A 24,685-nucleotide genomic window follows, 5' to 3' on the forward strand; every position below is an offset into this window, starting at 1 on the left:
CAAGTGTTTCGCTAAACAGTTTTCTATAACAAAAGATTATAGTGAGAACATAATATATACTTCCTTGCTGTGTATTAGGGCCCTTGATATACAACAGGCATGCAGACAAGAAAAAGGGAAACCATGTTATGCCACGTTCTTGTGACTTGTCGTTAAAGGCAAGGTGATACACCCAGAATGGGCTTAACCTCTTGCAACAAACGTCAAAATGCCCATGAATTAAAGTACACAAATTACCACCTGTGTTTTCTGTGTTGCGTGTGTGCCACATCTTTTTTTGGACGACTAGGCCATCACAAAAAGCTTGTATTCTCAAGACTGCTTAATTCTAACTAGTTCTATCTAGTGTTTCTTGAAATGTATGAAAGGATTTTTGCTCTACACTTTCAACTGAACGAGACAGGCTAATACATGCGTACATGCGTAAACGGTGCGTAACGTACAGCATCAGCTAACATTACCAGCTCCAATCATCACGAAGATTGAAATCTTATCAGTGTCCTACTCCTTCACCGTTAAGGACAGCCTAGTTTTTTAGCACATTAGCCACGTGTACAATACTAGGAAAGCGGTCCTGAACACTAAAACCCAGAGCCGCTGGACGCTAAGGTAAGCTCCCGCCCTATGGGTGTGTCTAGCGCCGCGAGAGCGCAGTGTGTCCACCTGCAGAGCGCCTTGCGCGGCACTACATTACCACGCTGCCGCGCGCAACTCTGCTTCTCCCGGCAGCACATCCACCGTTCACAGGACCACTCAGACGCTGCGTCTTAACCGGATGACCAGGGATTTATCCACGCGCATAAGAGATATACGTTCAATTTAAGTTGGGTTGATAACTTTATTGGGTTCCAAGCTTTGTTCGGTTCTGGACAAACGGCATCTGCTGTGGATAGACCGCTGACGGAGGAGCTCAGAGGATCTGCTAGATGATTTCTAAATGTTGATTTGCCCCATCAAAATATTCCACAGGCTAAACACCCTCAGGGACTAAACAGGTAAGCTTTACAAAAACCTATTTGTTTTACACGTTTCTCCATTATATTCCTCTGCAGTAATATTTGTAGCCTAATATTCCAAGCCGTTCGCTACCAATGAATTTGGTGGTTGATTTTGTGATTTGGTTATGGCTGTGGTGCATGTGAACACTATTGCATGCCAACTGAGCTAAAACATGATTTAAACTGAAATTAGATAATCCTGTTAAAGATTGCATAAAAATCTATTTATGCATACTTGTGTTATTCCAATAACTAAAGTTGAATATATTAGAAAACAGAAATTCTGGAGGCGTAATATCTAAATTCTGTCTACTCAGTGCAATATAAATGTAAACCTCTGAATCCGTACTATGTCCAGTTGCAATAGGAACCCAATGAAAATGAGTTTTTAATCATCATGCACTTGAGAGCCAAGAAGTGACACGAGCACGCGCTTCTTTTCAAGCGTGCACGTGCGCCTTTAAAGCCCGAGCCACTGGCTCCTTATTGTGAGCGACAGTGGAGCCCGACAATGCGTCCGTCTGTGGGGACATGTCACTTTGGAGTTTCAAAAAAAGTTGTAACAATGTTCTAGTTATACATTTCCTACTTTTAACTCGCGGGTGTAATTCTCTGCCAAGTGCTGCGATGAGTTTTGCCTTTGGGTCTGCTGTTGAGTTAGGTCCACTTTGAGGGTTTAAGAGGAAATGTGAGCCTGTCTCTTCAATTGACCCCGCACCCTCACGATCAGCGCCTTTCCTTGGTGCTTTTATGGGTGACGTTTAAAACGCGTGTTTAATGTTGCACTAACGAAGCTTTAATTACAAAGGTTGGTTCAAGAGTAGGCCTATATACTTGGGATGTAATTCACGTTAAACGTTTGTGTTTTGTGATGGGTTCGAAACATTGGAATTAATATTAATATAGGCTGTTGAACTTTTATGTGTAGACGTCTTTCCTTATCTATACACAGATGATGCGTAAAAGGCGCCTCATGGCCGTAGCTATGAAGATACACCAATAGGCCTACTCCGATTGAATAGGCCTACACATGTGTAACAAACATTTTCACTGTACATTTACGCAAAGCATTGGATGTGGGGTTTGGGGACTAATAGGCAAGTTATATCTAAATGCACTCTCCGAACAATGGTGACTCTTAGTTCTTGCCAGCAGGATTTGAATGTATTGACCGAGAACATTGGGATTTTATCATGTGGTTTGAAAACAATACCCTTTGAGTTACTTTGCAAGCTTCTGTGGTCTTTGAAACTGTCCCCATTATCCCCATATTATTAGTAACTGTTGCATGTGGCATACATTTAGATTTATAAATGACTAGAACCATCCTGCACATAAAAAATAAATACGTGTTCATATAATTGTATATCATAAGGGGCCAGTTTCTAATAAACTACACGTGTAATTCACACTCCATTATGCTCCTACATATTATTTGCATGCATCCTCAAATACATTGTCCTGATTGCCCCTGATTCTGATGGTTTCCTTCTCCACCTGTCTGTCCTTCAGCTACTGGACTGTCCAAGCGCAGTGCTTGGAGACCGAGGGAGCGTTATGCAGGGGGACCGAGTGTGTTGGCTGCTGGTCCTGTTGGCCATCTCCTCCGGGACCCTCCTCCCGTCTAACGAGCCCCTCTCTGCTCCCAGGGTCTTCCTCTCCTTCAAAGGTAGGCGCGTCTGTCACGCTGGGTCTCAGCTGTCGCTGCCCCTTATTCTGCTGTGATGGACAGCCCCGCTGCTTTTCCTTTATTCAAAGCAATTGAAGTACAAACAAAAGAGAGCACAGTGTTAACGTAGGGCGCCATGCCAAAAGGTAAGTCCCGGGCAACTGAACACAGGCGGTCGGGTGTTGTTACGTCATCGGGTCTCGGATTAGTGCCTTTAAATGGGGAGGACCACTATATCTGTCTTCATTTGCGATGGGCTGTCAGGAGTTCTCTGAATGCTGGCTCAGTCTGACCTCCCCCCTCTCTGAAATTTAGTTTGATTTAACACTCGGCTGGACACACATCGAGGGCACCCGCCCTCGCCGCATGTTCATGAATTCCGCTGTGTGTTTCCGAGTGCGCGTGTGTGCGCATTGCGTGTGTGTGTGTGTGTGTGTGTGTGTGTGTGTGTGTGTGTGTGTGTGTGTGTGTGTGTGTGTGTGTGTGTGTGTGTGTGTGTGTGTGTGTGTGTGTGTGTGTGTGTGTGTGTGTGTGTGTGTGTGTGTGTGTGTGTGTGTGTCGCCCGGCACTCCCGGTGCACTGAACTGTACCTTTAGAGTCTGGTCGGAGTGGTGAGCGCGGCGCGCCGCGTGGCTCCATTAGGGCGCGACCCGGCGTGTTCATTCGGAGTGAGCCAGGAGGGTACTCTGCCAGCGCTGCGGATCCCGCTAAGCCGCTGATGAGTTTAAATCCCTATCCTCTCCCATGAGCAGATCACAGATCCCGTAGGTTGGAAAGCCACGATTCGTTCATCGTTTCAACTCACTTTGGTTTCGTTCTTTTTTTTCTTCATGCAAATGGCTCGGCGTGGCTGCGGCATATTGTCCGGTTGTGTAACGTTGAGGTTAATCACATGTCTACACGTGTGTAGTGTGATGTTACACATTGTACATCTGCTATCCATGTGTAGGAAATTCTAGATAGGGTTCAGCATTTATTCAGCTGCTTTGGTTTAATGATACGTTTTCAGGCGGTGGACAATTGTTGTAATGAAGAGGGCCCCGAGATGAAATTATATACAACATTATTACATGCTATCCTCTATTATTTCCTTAAGCTATCTCGTTCTTTTGTTGTTCTCCCTTTTTTTAGTTTGACTGTGGGTTTCCTTTTGCTCTCTCTCTCTCTCTCTCTCTCTCTCTCTCTCTCTCTCTCTCTCTCTCTCTCTCTCTCTCTCTCTCTCTCTCTCTCTCTCTCTCTCTCTCTCTCTCTCTCTCTCTCTCTCTCTCTCTCTCTCTCTCTCTCTCTCTCTAATGGAGTTGGATTTTACAGTCGGCTGCATCTGTTTTTATGTGGTGCAAATTGGTAATTTATTCCCCATTTCTTATAATTGAGTCCATTTTTGTTTTTAATGGGTTTTGGAGGTTAGCCCGCCCTGCTCTGCTGAGGAATTTAACATACGCTCTTCATTATCGCGTTGTGTTAGTTATGCATAATGCCGTTTGTTGGAAATTCGTTGTGCTTTCCTTCTTTTTATATGCAGGCCTCATAAGCCAATACATAGTTTACATTTATTTAACTCTCCAAACTTTAGTGCCGCTGCAGGGTCACATTGAGTACTTGCATACTTGGGCAGGAGAACAAAATCAAAGGCGTTTTCTTTGGATGTAAGAAAAATGTATAGCATTGCATATGTCTACTCATCACCCGCTAAGCATCTAATGATGAATACCCTGTTTCCAAACACAATTCCCTATGTCAATGCTTACAGACGTATTGACATTCTCAGCAAATACCAGTAAGGTCTCCATCTGATGCTGAACTTATACTCCTCATCACCCGTCCTATTTAGCACGGCCTTATGTAAATCCCTACACAGGTTCTGGGTTGATGAGCAGTCGTCATTTCCAGGAGCTAGGAAAAGCCCTGTTCTGCATGTCTAAAAGCTTAGAGATTTACGCTCTACCAACGAGAGCCTCCCATCACAAGGCAGCTCTCATGTAACACCAACCGGCGTGACAGCAGACACGTCTTCTGTATTCATCCTCATGCGAGCGCCTGCTCCATCCAAGTCGTCCTTGTGGATATCTGTAGATTCAGCCCACCTGTTTAAAAACATACACCAACCGTATTGGTACTTTTATGTTGAAAATACGAGGGCATTTTCAAGGGGCGAACATTTCATACTATTTCTTATTGTACGTAGAGTACACATTGTGTACATAGTACATATAGTATGCGCGTGAGCTCCTCTGAGTGTCAGATAAGGGGTACCAGTTGATGTGAGTATTGGGCTGGTCTCTAAGCAGCTGTGCAGTGTGTAAGATTAAGGCTCCGCTCTCAACGTCGATAAGACCAAGATGTGTAAACAGTTATGCTACGAGGAATGTCCATACATCCGTCACAGCGATAAGTTATCTTTTATTTTCGGCTAATAGAAAGTTGTGAAACGACATTGGACATATGGCATAAGGCTCACCTCATTTGACGTCATTGTTTTGGAATATTTTATGATTGTACAGATTCACACACAAATATACATAAAATACACAAACCCATCCCCAACTTTACATTTAATTTCAAAGCACAGCTCAGGGCTGTACACCAAAGTGAACACCAGGTTATGCATACAAAAAGGCACCCAAAGCTTTATTAAGCAGAAATTATTTCATGCATGTCTTGCAATTCTATCACAAGGTGACAAGGCTAACACCTACCACCATTGTGTGCTCTCATAGTTATTCTTTATTTATTCTTACGATGAGAGTGATGAGGTCTGACTTGGAAAAGTAGTCCTATACTTACCCTGAAACAGCCCTTTAATCGCAAGCTACGTCAGGTAGGTTCGGGGGGGGGGGGGGGGGCGGGGGGCGTGGGGGTTGAGACCCTTCAAACGGTAGTCAGTCGCGCCCGAGGCGAACAGCCCTGTGACGCAGGGGGAGAATGATGGCCTATTAACATGTAATGGCTTGTTAGGCTAATCCACCATCCCATTTGAAAGTGTTTAACTGTGTTTTCTCTCTGCCAGGAGTTCAGGGTGTAACACCTGGGCACAAGGTTGGCCCCGGGAACAGAGCCCAGAGATAAAAGGCTGGAGAGTCAGATATTTGAAAAGCGGTTAAAGTTGTTTTTGGAAAGAATACAAGGTTAAAGTCAACTTTGGATAATTGATGATCTCTTTTGGCAACCCTTTTTCATTTATTCCCTGGATGAATAGTTCTCACACATTGATATTGTTATCGAACTGCCCTGGTAGATTTATACGGAGAGACATCTCTGCGATCGATCAAGCCATTAAAGGGTACGCACGCTCGAGGCTGACTGCCACAGCGTTGACTGCTGTTTTCCTGCTGTGTTGGCTTAATCTTTCACGATGTGAATGAGACAAAAACGCCACTAGCCAGTGAGGCTCAGACATACATGGAAGACCAGGGGGTCTTTCTGCAGCAATTCCATCACCCACATTTACGCTTATCTCTGGTCTGCTCACACTGTCACAATGAAGCTCCCTTAAATAGTTAAACAGGCTGTGCAAACCAACTAGGGTGGTTGCCTAATCACGCAAATGTGTCTGGCTTGCATTATCGATGACATGGTCGGTTCTCACAAGTTGCAACCCAACTGCTACTAAGTGCTGTGGAGTCTAGATGGGAGCAGGATGCATCAGCAGAACCCTTTTTCAGAGGTTACGAAACACGGGGGGGTTTCTTGGGGGACTGTTTTTGCACACTAAATTGTTTGTTAAGATCCCTTGTAAGCAACAGTGATTGGTGGATGTTTAAAACAACACGCTCATGCCCCCTTGCTATGTTTGCCATGTGTAGTGTTTACATGTGTCGGTGCCTACCTCATCAGCACCAATCACTCTTCGCCGTTTCCCTCGCAGCCCCCTCTTACTCGGCTTCTTGAGACACCGCTGACAGACACCGAGGAAAGATGAAAGAGCGGCCGGACTGCATGTCATCCGCGTGTTTATGAGCATGTCGCGGATCAATCAAACAGTCCTTCACCTTGTTTACACGGCCCCGGCCGATATGTCAACCCAAACTCCTCTCTCTCAAAGCATTCTCACTGCAATGATGCATATGGGCGGGGCTCTGGGGAAAAGAGCCGTTTGAAAGACGAGAGTCCATTGCACTGCGTATTGCTCCCAAAGTGTTTGTTTTTCACCAATAAAGACCCTATTTTGTCCACTTAGGGGTCCTTATCAGGACCCCGCAGAGCGAGCAATCTCAACAGCGTTGAGACACGTGGCTGGGGCACAACGCCTGCAGAGGAGCTCGTACACGGCGCGCCGTCTCTCAGTGGAGACGGTGGGGGTGGGAGCGGTGTGGTGGGCGCCGCCAGTGCACCATCCACACAAACCTCTGCTCCGCACGAGGCATGCTGTCAAAGTGTGATTATTCAGGAGAGGAGAACAGAAGGTGACGGCTTCCTTGCTAAATATAGTGTCCCCCGGTTTCTTTGTCTCTTGTTCAACCCCCTCCTCCCCTGTACACTCTCTCTCTCTCTCTCTCTCTCTCTCTCTCTCTCTCTCTGTCTCTCTCTCTCTCTCTCTCTCTCCCTCTCTGTCTCTGTCTCTCTCTCTCTCTCTCTCTCTCTCTCTCTCTCTCTCTCTCTCTCTCTCTCTCTCTCTCTCTCTCTCTCTCTCTCTCTCTCTCTCCCTCTCTGTCTCTGTCTCTATCTCTCTCTCTCTCTCTCTCTCTCTCTCTCTCTCTCCCTCCCTCCCTCCCTCCCTCCCTCTCCTCCCCTCCTCTCGTACCCATCACACCCTGCCTTTCTAATGGCATCTTGATAAGTGGCTGGCAGCCTGAGTGAAGGGAGACACGCAGCGACGCACGCTGGGTGCTCTCACCTACTTTGGGTGCAGCCCCCGTGTTTCAGCACTCTCAGGACGGAGGGAGTGGAGGTAGGGAGGCGGGGGAGGCAGGGCCCTCACCCGCCAAAAGGCTCATGCTGAGGGGGTGAGGCCGAGGGCACATGAAGGGCAGGACAGAACAATAAGGAGGGGGGTGAGAACGCCGTGGGATGTGCCAGGGAACACAGAGAGAGGGAAGTTCACACACCAGCTCTGGCAACATGGAATATCTGTAAAGCAGACTTTTTTTTTTTTTTTCATTTGATGCATTCCATTTCAGTCGGGTGCCAACCATAAAATGCTGGCCTATCTATCTTTGAACTGGTTGGACCGATTATCGGCAGGTAAAAATTACGGCATTTCCCATCTGTCCACAGAACAGCCGTTTTCCATCAAAATCATCATCCTTTCAAATTTGTGAAACCTCCAAAATGCACCTTGATGTTACATTTGCAAGCACATGACCTTCATAAGTTATTCAGCTATTATTTTGCAGAGTATTAACAGGCGTTCTTAGTTGTTCTGTCTTGTCCTGTGGTCTAGTTTTCACATCTGTCAGGTATTTCAATTTGATCTGGTTCTCTTGAAATCATTATATTCTGGTGACTTCTGGGATTTAAACAGTTAACAAAATACCCATGTCTTTGTTCTACCCCAAACCCTTTAAAGAATACCTATTCCCACTGTTTCTACATGAGTTCTCCCTGGGAGCCTGAGTTCATATGTTTTGCCTAGTGTGCTTCAGATCTGAGCATCCATAATGAACGAGATTAACCATTTATGGGTGTCCCTGTATACAGTTTTCCCCAAACATATATATAGTTTCAGCCAGAATAATATCACACGAAGACGATGGCTCCCTCCACATGGGAAACACTTTGGCAGGCTTCATAAATATCCCTGCCATGTCTCTCTATCTCGCGCTTGCTCTCAGTCTTGCTCGTTCTCGTTCTCTCTTTCACTCTCTCTCATACACACACTCTATCACTGTATTTCCCTCACTCTGTCGCTCTTTATCTCTCTTCGCTGTGATAAAGGGGGCAACACCCAGCAGGAGTGAGAGACATATACACCAATGGATTCTCTCTCCCCTCTCTCTCTTTCTGTTTCCCTCTATCTGTGTGTGTGTGTGTGTGTGTGTGTGTGTGTGTGTGTGTGTGTGTGTGTGTGTGTGTGTGTGTGTGTGTGTGTGTGTGTGTGTGTGTGTGTGTGTGTGTGTGTGTGTGTGTGTGTGTGTGCGCGTGCGTGCGTGCGTGCGTGTGCGCATTTGTGTGATTGTGTTTTACACATCCAGAAATGTGTGTTCAAATGAAAGATATATATGTTTTTCTTTATATAGCGTTAGATTGGGTGGTCGCTTTACAGAGCTGTCACATATAATGACGTGAGTTGAGTGATCACGTAAAGCACTGGATCCCGGCTGTGATGAGACTAGTCTCTTGTGGCCCAGATGCTTGGAGGGCAGCAGAGTAGACACAAGGCCAGCAGACATCCGCAGCAGATGTGCTCAGGGAATGGAGAGCCAAATCTGAATGGAGTTTACACAGTGTTTGTTTAATGTCTGATTAAAATGGAGATATTAGTAAGGGGCCTTTTATATGCATTTTACACACTGTGTCATGTGTGTGTGGCTGTCTGTCTGTTTATGTCCAGATCTACTGTGTGTTTAGTATGAGTGTGTGTGTGTGTGTGTGTGTGCGCACACAGGCACTTGTCTACGGTAAAGAGCTATACATGACACTACTTTGGTTTAGTTGCCATAGCAGCATCTACCTGTCACCGTCTCCCCAACCAAATTGAGTTCATATGATTCCCTCTGCGGAGTTCAAGTGGCACGCACCGGCATCAGTGTGCTTATTTCCCCCGGTGTCTGCTGTCTTTCCCTCTGCAAGAGAGACACACGCTAGCAATATACACTAAATGACAACTAACAACGGTGAGCATAGACAGAGCACAGTACGGGAAATTCATATTCAGACACAAACTCTTTAAAAAGGAACAACCGTCTCTCTAGGACGTACCATAGGTCATAGTGCTGGTGGAGGCCAGGGGCTGAAAGGAAGGGTCATAATTGGGCCCCCCATCACCCGATGGGGTCTAAAGCTGTGTCCCTGACGGAGGTGTTCCCAGAGGGGGGGGGGGGGGGGTTGGGGGGCAACACTAAAATGACTGAGACATGGGGTCAAGGGCGCCTCTCGCCTCCTTGTTTACCCAGACCGCTATCATTTATTCCCGTCTGTCCGTCAGCCTTGGGTTCTTGTTACCGCCACGCCTCGTGAATAAATGTTCCTGGTGACAGACGGACGGGCATGGTGGAAGCACGGTGGCGCGAGCGCCGGTTACGAGGTGAAAACATGCCTACGGTGATTCAGCGTTCGCTCACAGCCCTAACTAACCGCGTGGAGAGGAGACGTGAGACGAAGATGGCCCGGCAGGCTGGTAGGACATGGACTGTGTCCCGCAAGCAACACACCCACCTTCTCTCTCTGCTCCCATCGTGGTACTGGTAGTGTACCAGTACCACGATAGGAGCAGAGAGGGAAGGTGGGTTTGTCCCGGTCGGTCCGCTCAAAGGTCAAAGCAACACTGGGTCGATTGGAACTGATAGGTTGAATGTCCGGGACGCTTCCTCATGAAGGCCAGGGAATTAACTTTGGACGGGATTTAGTTTTAGTTCAGAATGAAGGAAAGTAGAGGGAAAGCCGAGGGAGGGAGGGAGGGAGAGGTGATTAAATGCCAGGGAGATAAGGTGAGTGGGTGAGAATGTTACAGGAGGGATAAGGCAGGCGTGGAGAGGGCCTGCGAGAGTGTTAATGCACTGCAGGGTAGCAGTGTCAGTTTGGAGATATTTCTATATATATATAGAAAGAGGGAGGGAGAGGGAGAGAGAGAGAGAGAGAGGGAGGGAGAGACAGAAAGGAGGGGAATGCGGCTGCTCAGAGGCATACAAATTGTGTGTCTGCTTCCCATTAGCCGCGGGTGAGTGTCGGTGGAGATGGTTTACCTCAGCTGTTAAGTGCCGCCGCCACACCACGGCCCCCTTGGCCTGCCCCCGTGATAACCTCCGCCTCATCATGCCTCCTCCGCCGGCTTTACGGTGCCGCGGGAGAGTCCAACTTTGTTCACACTTCTGAACGGTCCTCAGACAACTGTTTCCAATCACTTTTACGAGCAGGAGATTAGGATTTGCAGCGCACTTTGAATCCACTTTTTGGGATGCTACGGCCGTTTCTGGGATTTATAGCGTAGTTATTCGACCATTCTTCAAATGGCCACTCCTAAATAAAAAGAAAGCGGATTTCTTTAGCGACAGGACACCTTAAAACATGGATTGAGGTTATTATTTGTTGCGTGCACGCAGGCGCACACATCTAAATGTGTGTGTGTGTGTTTTATGAATGTGAGAGACTGCGAGAGAGGGACCGGGTGTGTGCGTGCACGTATGTGTTCGATGTGTGCATTTGCGTTTGTCGTCGAGACAAATGGCGCGGGAGAGCCCGAGGGAGCGAGAGGGAAAGTATGTGTTTTATAAGAGGAAGACCAAGAAACTGTCTGCCACGGTTATTGGAGAAATGAAACCTGCGGTGGAGGTCGGCCACGACCCCGTGGGAGGCTCTCACGTCTAAATGTCACCGCTAGATTAGAAACACCGGGGCGAGAGCTCCCTCTTCCTCCCCTGCGAATGCTACGTCTCCCCCATAACAGGCAGGCCTCGTTTCTCCTGCCTCTTAGCCCAGAATATGTTGCACACATGAATTATTCCTGACTCTCAAAAGACACAAAATGATATCATTGTATCAGGTTGATGTCGCCCGGATATCCTACAAATAACATATATGAAAAGTTGTGTGTTTCGGTCCAGATGGTTAACAAATAAATGATTGTCTGTGTTAAACACTTTAACCACAACCTCATTGTTTTCCCATTACCGCCGCCACTGGCATTGCAGCATGCACTGAAAAACGAAGCAAATAGCCTTTATTGCTACTTTACAATGTAGCTCATCTGTTAGCTTATAGTACACAGATGGTGCAGATTGATCCAGCGGTGGGTGCTTGGCTGTTGAGTAACTTGTGTGCCCTCACTTTTGGACACAGACAAAGCATGGTTGAGTTCTGTTGTGACACGCAGTGAAACGTTGAGGTGACCTCGGAGGAGATCGCCCCTGGGTGGGCTGGGACCTCCGAGATCCACCCTGACCTGGGGGACAACAGGGTGGAGAGGAGGGGGGGGGGGGGAGAGGGGGGGGAGGGGGAAGAGGAGGAAAAGGTGAAGGAGGTGGAGGGAGAGGAGGAAGGAGAGGGGGAGGAATGGAGAGAGGGGCAGGAGGAAAAGAGACGGAGGAGGAGAGGTGGAAGAGAACAGGAAGAGGAAGGGGGAGGAGGGGAAGAATGAGGAGGAAGAGGAGAAGGTGAGCCAGGAGGAGAGGAAGAAGATGAGGGGGGAGAAGGAGGAGGACGTGAGGGAGAGGGGGAGGAGGATGAGGATGGAGGGGAAGAGGACAGGAGGAGGAGGGGGGAGGAGGAATATTTGACTGTGGGCAGAGCGTGGGGTGGCTTCCGGCCGGGCTTCCTAGTTTTCCAGGTTCATGCACTGAGGGGCTCCCTGTAGCGTAGATAATGTGCTGATTGCGAGGGGAGGAGCCGGCTCATTGTTCAGCACTTGTATTGACGTGATGCCAAGTCCCCGCCCCGGCCCTCGCACTCTGTGCCCTGCTCCCTCCCCTTTGGCCCGGCGCTTTGTGAGCCAGCCCTGTTCTCAGGAACCCTCCATAGGTGTCCATAGTGGCATGTTGGCTGACCACAGTCGGCCCCATGTGTCACATGTGTGGTGTGTGTGTGTGTGTGTGTGTGTGTGTAGCTGTGTGTGTGTGTGTGTGTGTGTGTGTGTGTGTGTGTGTGTGTGTGTGTGTGTGTGTGTGTGTGTGTGTGTGTGTGTGTGTGTGTGTGTGTGTGTGTGTGTGTGTGTGTGTGTTTGTGTGAATGGGGAGGCAGGACCAGGGCCTCCTATGTTGCTGTTGTGATTGTTGTTGTTGTCGCTGTTGTCGCCGCCTCACTCATCCCTGTGAATGGACTGCTCCGGCTCAATAGGAGTGGGCCGTATGTGTGGGTTTGGTCCATCATTCATTTAATTCATTCACCTCCACCACCTCCCATGGGGGGGAGGAGGGGTGGTGTACAACACTGGAAGTGCATTCATGCTTAATGCATCTCTGTCTCTGCCTCTCTCACTCTCGCTCTCTCTCTCTCTCTCTCTCTCTCTCTCTCGATCTCTCTCTCTCTCTCTCTCTCTATTCTCCTCTCTCTCTCTCTCTCTCTCGATCTCTCTCTCTCTCTCTCTCTCTCTCTCTCTCTCTCTCTCTCTCGCTACGCTGCCCTCTCTCTCTCTCTCTCTCTCTCTCTCTCTCTCTCTCTCTCTCTCTCTCTCTCTCTCTCTCTCTCTCTCTCTCTCTCTCTCTCTCTCTCTCTCTCTCTCTCTCTCTCTCCCTCTCTCTCTCTCGCTACGCTGCCCTCTCTCTCTCTCTCGTCTTCATCTTTTTTTACTCTTCCTCCTCTTGGCAGACATGCTGTGGCCGTCCACGGCTGACAACTTGGCCGGCATCCGGGCCTTTCATGTTCTGTTGGGTTTCATGGAAGATGAATGGTCGTGTTCCGCCGGACTATGCCTTCTTAGCCGGCGACTACAAGCTGACTCTGTAGGCTTTTGGTTAAGAGGGCCCCCTGGTACAACGTGTCTCACACACGAACCCACCGTAAACTCACTTTGGGGAAGCGGCGAGCAAGCACTCCATCACAGGCCGGAATCCCCTTTTTCATGCGGTCTTGGCTTCGGAGCGTCGCACAAGAGGAAACAAAGGCATGTGTTGGGTCCGAGTGGATGAGATCTGAATTATGCTTTATTCATGGTAATCGTCTTCGGGGAGTTGAAAAGGCCGGGATCCATTAGCGTAAGCTGTGGATCATTCCAGCACCTCGGACAAAGTTGGAGCACAGCGCTTTTGCGTGAAATTCACTTATTCACCACCGTGTCGGGATTACACTGTCCAATTAGGCCATCAATGGATGATTAATTCACCACATCCATCAGTTTCGGGGAAAATAAGAGCATTAAAACAACAGTGTTTTGTCATGCCAGGGCTGCCAAACAAGTGGTGGTACAGCTATGCCACAAAGATTAATGCTTGTTGATTTGTAGTAATGGAGTTGGAGGATATTATGGCTTGATGTTAGAGAATGCTAGCTATCCAAAGAAATCTATATCAAGAGTGTTGACAAAGATAGATTCAATTGTTTGTTATTGTTGGATGAAATCGTCAATGCTCGTTCTTTGCAAATATTAATGCCTTATTAAGAATGGGAAAAGTACAGTTTATTATTATAATTATCTTCACCACCACATCACAACTGAATGTCCAGTAAGAAATCACAATCCTCCGCCTCAACAGGCTTGTTTTTCTCTCATACTATGTGCAAGTGAAGTCCTCCTTCTTGGCTATCTGGCCTCGGCTTTGCCATCAGAGCACAAGATCATATCATATCCGTGCACTTTCTATCAACCCTTGAAGGATCATTCAAACTCACTAAAGGTCGAAGAGTGCTCCTGGATGGGGCCTTCCTGAAAGGGGAAAACCTGGTAGTACAGTCAAACACGCACGTGCAACTCTACACCGAAACATTACTGTTGTGTTCTGCAGATATTGAACGGATGAGAATACAGATGACAAAGATATGACAGATTGTGAATGTGTTGGATGGTTTTTATGTGTGTGTGAGGGAGAGAGAGAGAGGGTGGGGGGGGAGAGAGAGAGAGAGAGGGTGAGGAAAAATACTCAGGAGAAGCAGATAGGAGTGAAATCGCTCCGCAGCATCGGTGTGGATCGGCCTCTGTATGGCTGCCTTATCGTTTCCGAGCGGCTGGCTGAGCGCTGATTTATGAGCAGGAATGACAGTGTGAGATAAGAAGGGTTGAGGAGCCTCGCAGGCCTTCCTTAAAGCACCCCACCTGGCTAGCGTTGGAGCAACCGTGACCATGACTTCCTCCTCTCACGCATGTACGCTGCGTGTCTCGTAGATAACCAAACAACGTGTTTTAATCCAGATCTCGTGCCGCTGCTGTTCGTTTTCTCTTCCGGCTCTCTTTGAGCCTCTCTGTCTTGCTGTCTTTCTCTCTTTATTATTCTCTCCGTTCACTTCATGCTCTGTCTAACCGTTACTGTTTCTCAAGCCTCCCTCCCTCTCCTGCTTTCTCTATCTCCTACTCTCTCGCACTCCCTCTCCCATTCTCCCTCCTGTTCTCTTCAGCGTCTTGTTATCTCCTGATTCTCAAGTGGGCCTGAGCGTCTCCTTTTAGGGTGTGAGAGTGAGGAACCTGGGAAGTGTTGTTGAGAGTGTGAACCAGAGGGCAAACGGTTATGAATCCCAGATGCCCGGCGATGCAACCACAGTGTTTTTTTTTAATATCACGTCATCTCGCGATTGAGAATGTATTATCTCTTCCTCTGCTGCCGAGATCATCTTTCGTGTTGTAACGAGGAGAAGATTTTGAATGACGGTCATAACATTTGAGTCACACGCAACATTAGATTTTTAGGTCATTTCAAAGGAGCGCATCTATCTTTAACTGGTGCATCTCAAGTGTCAACAAGCAGGACATCCATAACATGCCAAACACATTTGTTGATCAAACGCATGGTTTGCAGTGATTTATGGGAGATGAAAAAGAGAGGAGAAGAATGCAGAGGTCAGGAGGCGATACGTTGAATGACTCGATACTGTAGTAGTGACCATGTAGGGCATCTAGGATTCTTCCTGTCCCTCTTGTAGTTTGTTATTTTCTCTCTGTTTATCGTCGAGACGTTGGCAAGCAAACACCGCAATTTCAACGGATCATGTGAACACAAAGTAAAGGACGAGTGTGGAAAGTTTGTCTTTCCTCTGTAAAGTTACCAGTGTTTCTTTTCAAAGTGAACTGAAGCGATTCCAAATTCCTCTCCGAGTCTATCTGAATGGCTGGGCTGCGCACTGACCCTTTTAGTCACGGGTGAGAAAAGGCCACCAGGTCGCGGGGTAGGATGTCCCATCTGTCCGTCAAACATGAAAGCGGAGCCCACCAGTGAGCACGGGTGTCTTGAATAGGCGGGGCCAGTGTGTCACTCAGGGAGGGAAGTGGAGTTAACTGTGGGTCCCACAGGCAGACAGTAATCTATAGGTCGTTTAGCGTGTCTGTCAGACCTGGCCATGGCTTTTCTGTAATTGCAGAGTAGGATGAGAAAGTAAGAGAGTGTGGCCCGCCCACTGTACTTCTCATTGGCCATCTCAGACGGTAATGCTTGTCCACATGTTTGGTCTTGAAATGCAATTCACAGCATATATGGTTACCCTATTGGAATGTGAAATTTTAAATTGGTGGTTGGGACTGCAGAAGAAAATTGTTTCCTCATTGGAAAATAACTCTCTGTATTCCCTGTGCTGTATAGTTAATCACCTTTGACACAATATTACACATTGAATTAAATGAAACATAAAAACCTAATGGCGTTAGTAATAAGGCTTGATAACGTTAATGTTGACAAATTAAGCCCTTAACGTAAATCGCTGTAAATTACACTGCAAAGGGGCATCTGTTTTGCAGTAAACACTGTTAACTATGAAGCTGACGTATGGCTTTGCCATAAAACACTTGTTTATAAACCAACACTAACCCCTCTCCCTTTAATGACTGCCTGTACCTCATTATACCCGGTGCGAGTAAATCTACGACAGCAACATGTCCAGTGTCTGCATTCCTTTGTTCCGCCTCCTCCCTCCCCCAGCGTCTCCCATCTCTCTGCACTGCCACGCCCTCCTCTTGCTCCTCTATTGTGTGCACCAGACATCCTCCATGAGGAGACCCCACAGTCTTGATTGACAGCGGCTCCACACCTCGCATCTTCTCAACATCGGACTGCTGCCTCTCCTCTGCTCTCACCTTCCTCCTCTCCTCTCCTCTCCTCTCCTCTCCTCTCCTCTCTCTCCTCTCCTCTCCTCTCCTCTCCTCTCCTCTCCTCTCCTTATTCTCTCGTCTGCTGTCTACTCCGTGTTCAGGTTTTTACTTCATCTTTAGTTCGACTCTCTCTCTCTTATATATTAATATTTATTACTATTTTAATTCTTCATCATCTTTATCTCTGTACCGCTCCTTTGAGTCACTGTCACTGCTGTTGCCGCTATGATACCTGAGTTTCCATCCAGGGATAAATAAAGGCTTATCTTATCTTATCATCTCCTCTCCCCACTTCTCTCCGGAGAACAAGCTGTTTGCTTTTTTGGCATTTCTGAAAAATGACAAGACTGACTATATTAGACAGAATAGTCAACACAAGAAAATGCCATTTTAAAGTGTGGCAAGATACACATCATTGTTGCTCATGCTCATGCCACTGGTATACCTCACATGTGAGTAAAAGCATGAGTTCCACGCTGGAGAGAGTTACATCACTGAGCGGCGTCGAGGGAGTTGATCTATCCCACGGAGAGGTGCAAAGCTTCTGAACGTTAATCTAGCGGAGCAGTCCCCAGCGTGCGTCTTATCCTCCTTAGTGTAAGATGGCCTGTTCCACATATTGCAGCTAATCCAAGAAAGGCGTAGGAAAATGCCGCTCATGGTTGCAGGAGTCAGGCCCCGGTGAGTGAGTTGAGGAGGGAATAACAACAAAAGAGTTTGGTTTCCTTCCAAGCATTAAGTGGAGAGCTCCAGTATTTACCTGTGCTAACAACCCAGGAGCTTTCTATGTTTGCCGGTTAATGTGTTGTTTATCATGGCCATGTTCGAAAGAAACAAACCCTTTTGGTTCCTTTGACTCATGAAATACATGAATAGCAGAACGGTGCACTGGATCATAGCAATGAAAATGACTTCGTTGCTATGGACTTCGTTTGAGAAGCAAGGGAAAAGCAAAGCTGACCTTTCTGTATTCAACTTGATAATAACCCATTCTGGTGACGCCTTCTTCTGAACGCAAGCGTCATTCTAGCGAACTCGTCCTGTCCTAAGCTCCTTTCAGTGGCAACCTTCTAGAATAAAGCAGACAGCCCCAACGTCGTATCCCTCACGGTCTCCAGCTCAGAGCATGCGTGCATTCGATATCCATGTCTCATGACTATGTATGTTAGCCGCGGTCTTTTGTGCCCGAGCTCCCATCTGCCGCCGACTCAACAGAAAGCATGTCCGCCGATGGGACAGGCCCCCACCCCGGGGGCCCTCGCTCTGAGGGCCCGTCTGAGGGCCACGCCACGCTGCTTAACAGGCGGTCACCTCGCTCCTTTCATCGGCTCGTCTCGAGGCTGTCTCTTGGCATTAGCGGAGCAGAGCCGGCGCTGTGCGTTGACGCGTACCTGGTCGGGGGGCGGCGACCTTCTCTTTGTCTCAGGCGGACACAGAGGTCAAGTGGGGTGTCGGCAGCGGCAGGACAGGGGGTGTCTCGTCGGCAGATGGGCCTCTGATCGTCTTCCATTAGGGGTTTGTTGTGTTATGACCGCCCCCTTCTCCGCAGACATGGGTGACTCCTAGGCCCTAGCAACACCTCCACCCCCCCCCACCCCCCCTCCCCCATCCACCGGTCATTGGTCCTTTAGATGAGAAGGAATTCGGAGGTCACTGTTGCACCTCGAAGCCCCCCCCGTTCACTAGTTCATTAAAACGAAAGGTTAACACAGTTTTACGGGAGCGCGGGGGGGCCCCGAGGCGTTCTGGGATCTGGCTGGGTGTCATTAGCCCGGTCTGTCAGCACATCTCTGTCCTCACGCCATACTCAGACGCTATTTATGGGTGAACCAAAAAGCAACCCGTCCGTGGCAAAAACATTTAGTTATTGCACACATCCTGGATGGATGTCCCCCATCACCCTCTACACCTGTGGCATGCTGGGTGCTAACGAAAGGCGGACGGGGAGCAGCAAAGCGAGGCGTGCCTTATCTCAGGGGACTGGTATGCAGACAGAGGAGCCCGTGGACGCTGGCAGGATCAGACAAGCCGCTGAAAGAAAACAGGGAAGGTGTCGAAGAAAGCTGTGGAATGATTGAAAAACTGCATTATTATTCCCCCACACATTAGGAAGGTAGCTTCCAGATAAATGTCCCGATGACTTAGTCTTCTGTGCGGCTGCCATGAAAACGCCTATCAACGTTTGTTTTCAAGGTAATGTTTTGGTAACAAGGTAAGGTCGGTGGAAATGCTATCTACCGAGACGGCAAGGGGCAGGGCAGGCAAATCGTAAAACATGTTTGGGGAAATGTTTCCACATCATTCGTCATTGCGAGATGGCTGTGTTTGATTTATGGTTTAGTCACACTGGAAGCAGCTTTTGGGCTTATCCAATATTGGCCACAACATAACTTTGCAATGGAGCATCCTATGAATGCACGATTGCAATGACTGAAGCTGATGCATAAAACAGCCGGAGCAAACCATAGCTGTGGACAGAGTATCAAGTACAAAGTTCCATACCATATGCATGTTCATCCTAAGAACTTGCTACATTGTAACTCTATTTATCAATGCCTTATTTTATCCCTAAAACAAAATGCTGGAAAAATCTTTGCCTGTACTTGTACATAACACTTGTGAGCTAGTTATACACACGACTGCTGTGGCTAGCTAGCGGTAGCCTGCTCTGTAATTCCTATCCTGTTTTCTTCTGGAAAACACAGAACTTGGCTCGTGAGAACGTCTCACTTTGGCCCTGCACCCTTCCGCTCTCCCACCTCTAAGCTGGTGTGTGAGATCTCTGTCAGGGTTCGAGGGAGAGCTCACCGAGGCTGTTTTGTGCTCCGGTAGAGTCAGGATTTCAGTACGCATCACAGAATCCTATTGGGCCTTTGTAGGAAACGCTGTTTCAAAAAGAACGGAGGTCTGAGTGGTCTCTGGCCCCTCAGCAGTGGCGGTGGTGGGAGTTCAAGCTCCTCTATGGAGGGGTCTCACCCGCCCACTGAAGGGGGTCCCAACCTCCCACTGGAGGGGGTCCCAGCTTCTCAGTGAAGGGGGTCTCAGCCTCTCTGTGGAGGGGGGTCCCAGCCCATCCGTGGAGGCCGCATAGAAGAGCTCTCTGTGACGTCTCGGCGTCAGCCGCAGAGATTCCGCGGCCCCTCCGCTGTCGACTTTGATAAATAGAGGCTCTTAGGTCGGCTGTCAGACTCCTGCACCCAGGGGACCCTTCCTTCCATTCTCACCCGTCTAACACACGGCTCACTGCGGGGGGCGGCGGGGGGGCTGAAAAATGACCTGAGAGGAGAGGGTGGATTCCCAGTATTGGCCTGGAGACCAGAGGGTGGAACACCCAGAGAGGGGAGAAGGGGATGTTGTCCCCCGTGGCTCTTGAATCAACATTCACTCCTAATGGCCACTCTAATTTCACATCCTAATTACCCCCCCCCCCCCCCCCCTCCCCTTCCACCTCAGATTTCCTGCAGCCAGAGCCCACATTGGCCGTGACCTTCATACTGCTGGAGGGAGAGAGCTAGTGGATCTAGCCTGGGCTGCCTTTTGGTTCAAACCAGCAGACAGCAGATGAACCGGTTGCAGGCCAAGCGTCGGATGGGCATAAACCATACATACTGTTGAATGGATTCCTCCATGAAAGCGTCTTGCTTTGGTGCGGCTCATTGTATGAGCGTTGTTTGCTCTAAGTTTCTTAGGGGGGGGGGGGGGGGTTGGGGTATGGGTATGGGTCAAGGGTCAGCCAAGGAGAAGGCTATTTCACTCACTCCGGCTCACTCCTCTCCCCCCCATTATTCAGCGCTCCTCTAATCCCTCTCACCTCTGTTGTCTCTGCTGCCCGCCGCCATCTCGGCCGCGACGCCCGGCCACAGCGCTGCCAGACATAGCAGCGCGTTACGACAACAAACACCTCTTCATCATCATTACAGGGCATGCTGCATCTGCACTACACACACACACACACACACACACACACACGATGAACACACACACACACACACACACACACACACACACACACACACACACACACACACACACACACACACACACACACACCAAAACACAATGGCTAGCCATGGGCCCGACAGGATTGGGCATTTTGTAAACAGCTCACGGTAGCCAAGCAGGGCTTTCCCTGTTCCCCTCCAACCGAGGGATTACTCCATGAAGACAGACAGAGAGAGCCAGGCAGGGTGACTTACCGAGTTGATGCAAGGCAAGGCTTTACGGTATTAAAGGCTCTGCCGGAATATGGATTTGCCATCCCACTTGGCATTTCTCGGCTTCTTCTGTCTGTAATAATCGTAAGACAAATGATTAAAAAAATGTGTGGCTCTAATTGCGTTATCCGGCCTTGTTCTTTTATTGCAGTGGAAAACAGGATTACATTACGTGGGAAGAGTTCACGGGGAAAATGATATTTTGCCTGTTCACTTCGCCTTCCGTTGTTCTCTCCCTCCTCTCTTAGTCCGTCCCGTCCCCCCCCCCCCCCCCCCCCCCCCGTGACCACGTTCTAATAGAGAGCGAGTCACGTAGGCTTAATCTGGTGTCTGTTCACAGTCTCTTGTCAAAACATCCCACCCAGGCCTCCCCCAGCCCCCCCTCCTGCACCAGGCGCCCCGACTCTGCTAGATAATCCTGATTAGGCTGAGATGTGTAAAAAGGCCACGATGAGCCTTCACCTTGGAACCCTATACCGACCTCTGACCTTTCACCTGTGCCCCCTAGGGCGCGGTTTGAGGCAGCTGTCCACCCTGGCACTGGGTCTCGAAGGGAAGGAGGGTTTGTAGAAGCCAGAACTGTAATGGATGGACTCAGATGATAATCTTCCAGTATGAATTGAATTCCCATCTGGTTTTCACAATGCTGGCTCTGTACTCCTGTGTCTTTGGCTATTGTTGAACATTTTGACTGTTATATCGCTTCACCAGGCATTCATCTCGCACACAGGCAGAGCGTCTGGGGAAACTCTCTTTCATTTTTTTTTTATAATGAGACCTCAAATATCCCGAAGCAGACATTCAATTGGCTGCAAGATAGAAAAGCACCCAGGAACACCCAAGAATGAGAAACCACTCTTTCACAAGATTGCGTGCAAAAGCCTGGCAATGCAGGATAACTTCTTCTATTCAGTCCTGGAAGTCTGCTGTAAATGCTCTGTCTTCATTTTGATTGCGCCACATAAAGTGAAATGCTACATATAAAGGTTAGTTGTGCAGGCGGGGAAAGGAGCAACAAGACTCTCAAAGACAGTTAACTATGTGACCTTTCCCTTTCCTTTCCTGAACTAAAGATCCTGCTCTTTGTCCCAGATGCTTTCATTAACCCCTCCTGTCGTCCACATCGGGCAGAAATAGATTTGTTATAATCTCTCGACTCCCCTCAGCAACTGAGTGTCCTTGTCAAATCAATACTCCCAGAGTCTTGACTAGGGCCGCCGGTGACAGGTGTCTCCTCCTTGGTGTCAGGATCAGGGAGTTCTAACGCTGTTCCTATTTAGACACACATGTGCACACACACACACAGAGGGCACGCACACACACACCAGAACACCTCACACGCGCCGCGGCATCCAAAGCAGAGGTCCGTGAAGAGCATCGGAGTGACAGCATCAGGAAGCTCCCTGATACCACGTAATCTGGTGCCAATTATTCCTCCCTGACAGGCCCAGGTAAACAGCAATCAGCTCCCCTGACATGTGTTCAGAGTCAACAGGCCCCGCGCCGGCGGGCGGTGCTGAGGGGCTGATCATGAGGTGCTGACAGGGACTACACACAAACGCTGCTGTTCCACGGACAAGAGGCTTCCCCGGCCCGTCCTACGTCCCCTTCTGTCTCTCTCCCTCTCTGGCCGCTCCTCTCGATGCCTCTCACCACGTTTGATTCCAGTGCGCATCATTCACAAGACAAGGCATCTACGACTTTAGCGTAGGCGCGTCAAAAACACACGGTCTCTGTCAAACTTTGAGGTGGCAGCCCATGAGCAGGCAGAGAGCGAGGTGAGGCCTCCACCTCTGCCTGATGAGAACACCAGAGGCATGGAGGGTTTGGTCCATAGACATCTTATAGATAGACGGAGCATTGGCTGCTGGGAAGTGAGAAATACGGCCGCCATCTTGGAGTGGTCAACCGGGAGCAGCAACAGCAGCAGAAACAGGATGCCGGGCTGTTGTTCAGCGTATTCCTGCTCAAATCGGCGGACAATCCATAATAGGAATCGGGGGATTACTTTTCACAAGCAAGATTTAACATTACCGTACTATTGGTATAATTAGTATTGAATAATAAAACACGCCAAACCATGTGGCCTTTATCATAGCTACACGTATGACAAAAAACCGCATGGAAATCTGTGGTATTCAGTGAGGTATGATTAATTAAATGCGCTGACAGTAGGCGGTAGCATTCGATGCTCCGTCTACCTATAAGATGTCTATGGTTTGGTCAACATGCCTGGGAGGCATGGCCAGGTATGTGGGACTTTCGGCTGTCAACACCCCTGTCCCGTTCTTTCTCCCCCCAGAACCCTCACCCGGGACCGGCTTAGAGAGCTGGCCCCGGAGGAGCTTTCCCTCCTGGTCGTCTGAACCAGTGAGCTACTGTTGAGCGCGCCAGGGCATTGGCCTTACAGGGGGATTTAAAATCAAATCAACGCAGGTTACAGGGATTTAGAACCAATCAGATTTGGATTTTTTCCAAACATGGAATGCCGTGGTTCGCTGTCAATGCAATATGCTCATGTGTGTCCATGTTCAAGGATTCATTATGTGAGGTTAAACCGGTGCACTAGTACGTTTTCAGGACCCCACGGAAATGTGATCCAAATGATGCAGTCAATTTCCCACCTTTGTGATGTTCGCGTGATGCACAGACGCACACACACGCACACACACGCACGTCTGGCCACCTAGTGCTGCTGGCCAACATATCGGTGGGTGCAGGGGGATCACACCAACAACAGGTGGACAGAATGCTAGACTCTGGCTCAGCTTACCAGCAGATGTCTTTGATATTCTAGGATTGCTTCGAGAATAGTTAATGGGCTTTAATAGAGGAACGTTTATCGTCATCGCTGTACGCGTTGGTGGGACATAGCGAGACGCATATGCAGATGTACACACAAACACGCAAACGTACACGCACACACACACACACACACATTGTCTGCTAGTGATTACAAAAGCCGGTGTGTTAACCACAGTGACGTACACCAGATCCTAGAGGTCTTACGGACAGACACTTGTGTCTTTATCCTTTTCTTATTTACTGGTCACCAGTGGCTGTGATTTAGCTTGTTGAGCAGCCATGGGTGTGTTTGGTTTTTTCTCATCTCTCATGATTTGGGAGGCAGGAGCTTCTACACGTGAGGCGCAGCAGACCAGAGGGGGGGGGGGGGGGGGGGCGCTCCAGACAAAGGAGTTCAGCTGAAAAGAGAGCAGCGGGGAGACATGGAGATAGTGTTCACCTCCTGCCCTTAGTGCACCACGGCGAAGCCTTTTGTGGATCCCCATGAATAACTTGAAATTCATGGGAAATATAATTGCCGATTTAAAAAAAGTTGGGTTTTATCAGTCCCGAGTCCCGACCTCTTCCCAGCGCTCCAGGTGAAACACAATTCTTTTGAGTATGGCGTAGGAGTGTAACAGTGGACATTGGGTTTCCATAATGATGTTAACGGCCAGGAGCAGTGGCGGAACCCAAGTCCTTTGCGTTGAGTTCTGGGGAATCCGTTTTGCTCTTGTGGTGAGTGCTCTTAAGTTTCACGGCGGTGCGGGGTAATCTGGTTTAGACACAGGATCAGATACAATGACATGGTATTATGCTGAGGATTAATGAGGACTTAGAGCTTTTCTCACTAACCGCAGCTCTGCACTCCACCACACACACACACACAGACACCCACACACACTTGATGTATAGTATTTTTATGTGTCCGTGCTTCCCTTCATACCAATTCCAATGCTGGACACATTGGGTGTGTCTTCATGACTCAAGCCTGTTTAGTCAACCGGAGGGTCTGTGTTTTACCAGTTGGCCAGAGCCCTATTTTCTTCTCCTTCTTCGCTATTGTTCACAAACAACGTCGTCGGACATATTTCTGTCTGTCAACGGTCGTTGACTTTAACCTGCAGTTTGCTTTGGAAAGGAACGTGAGAAATGGAATGGTGTATATTTTAGGACGGCTGTTCAACGCAGGGCGCTTTCC

General features: G+C 48.6%; 1 protein-coding gene across 1 annotated transcript in view; it reads left to right on the plus strand.

The window, feature by feature from the left end:
• Positions 1–650: 650 nt before the first annotated feature.
• LOC130402340 (semaphorin-3F-like) overlaps positions 651–24,685 on the plus strand; it is a 50,642-nt gene continuing 26,607 nt past the window's right edge. The window contains 2 exon segments of the mRNA XM_056606490.1: positions 651–995; positions 2,511–2,667. Of these exon segments, the coding sequence (XP_056462465.1) occupies positions 2,556–2,667 (112 nt within the window). The 5' untranslated portion in view covers positions 651–995; positions 2,511–2,555.

The sequence above is a fragment of the Gadus chalcogrammus genome, chromosome 13 (genome assembly GCF_026213295.1).
Source record: "Gadus chalcogrammus isolate NIFS_2021 chromosome 13, NIFS_Gcha_1.0, whole genome shotgun sequence".
NCBI classification, from domain to species: Eukaryota; Metazoa; Chordata; class Actinopteri; order Gadiformes; family Gadidae; genus Gadus; species Gadus chalcogrammus.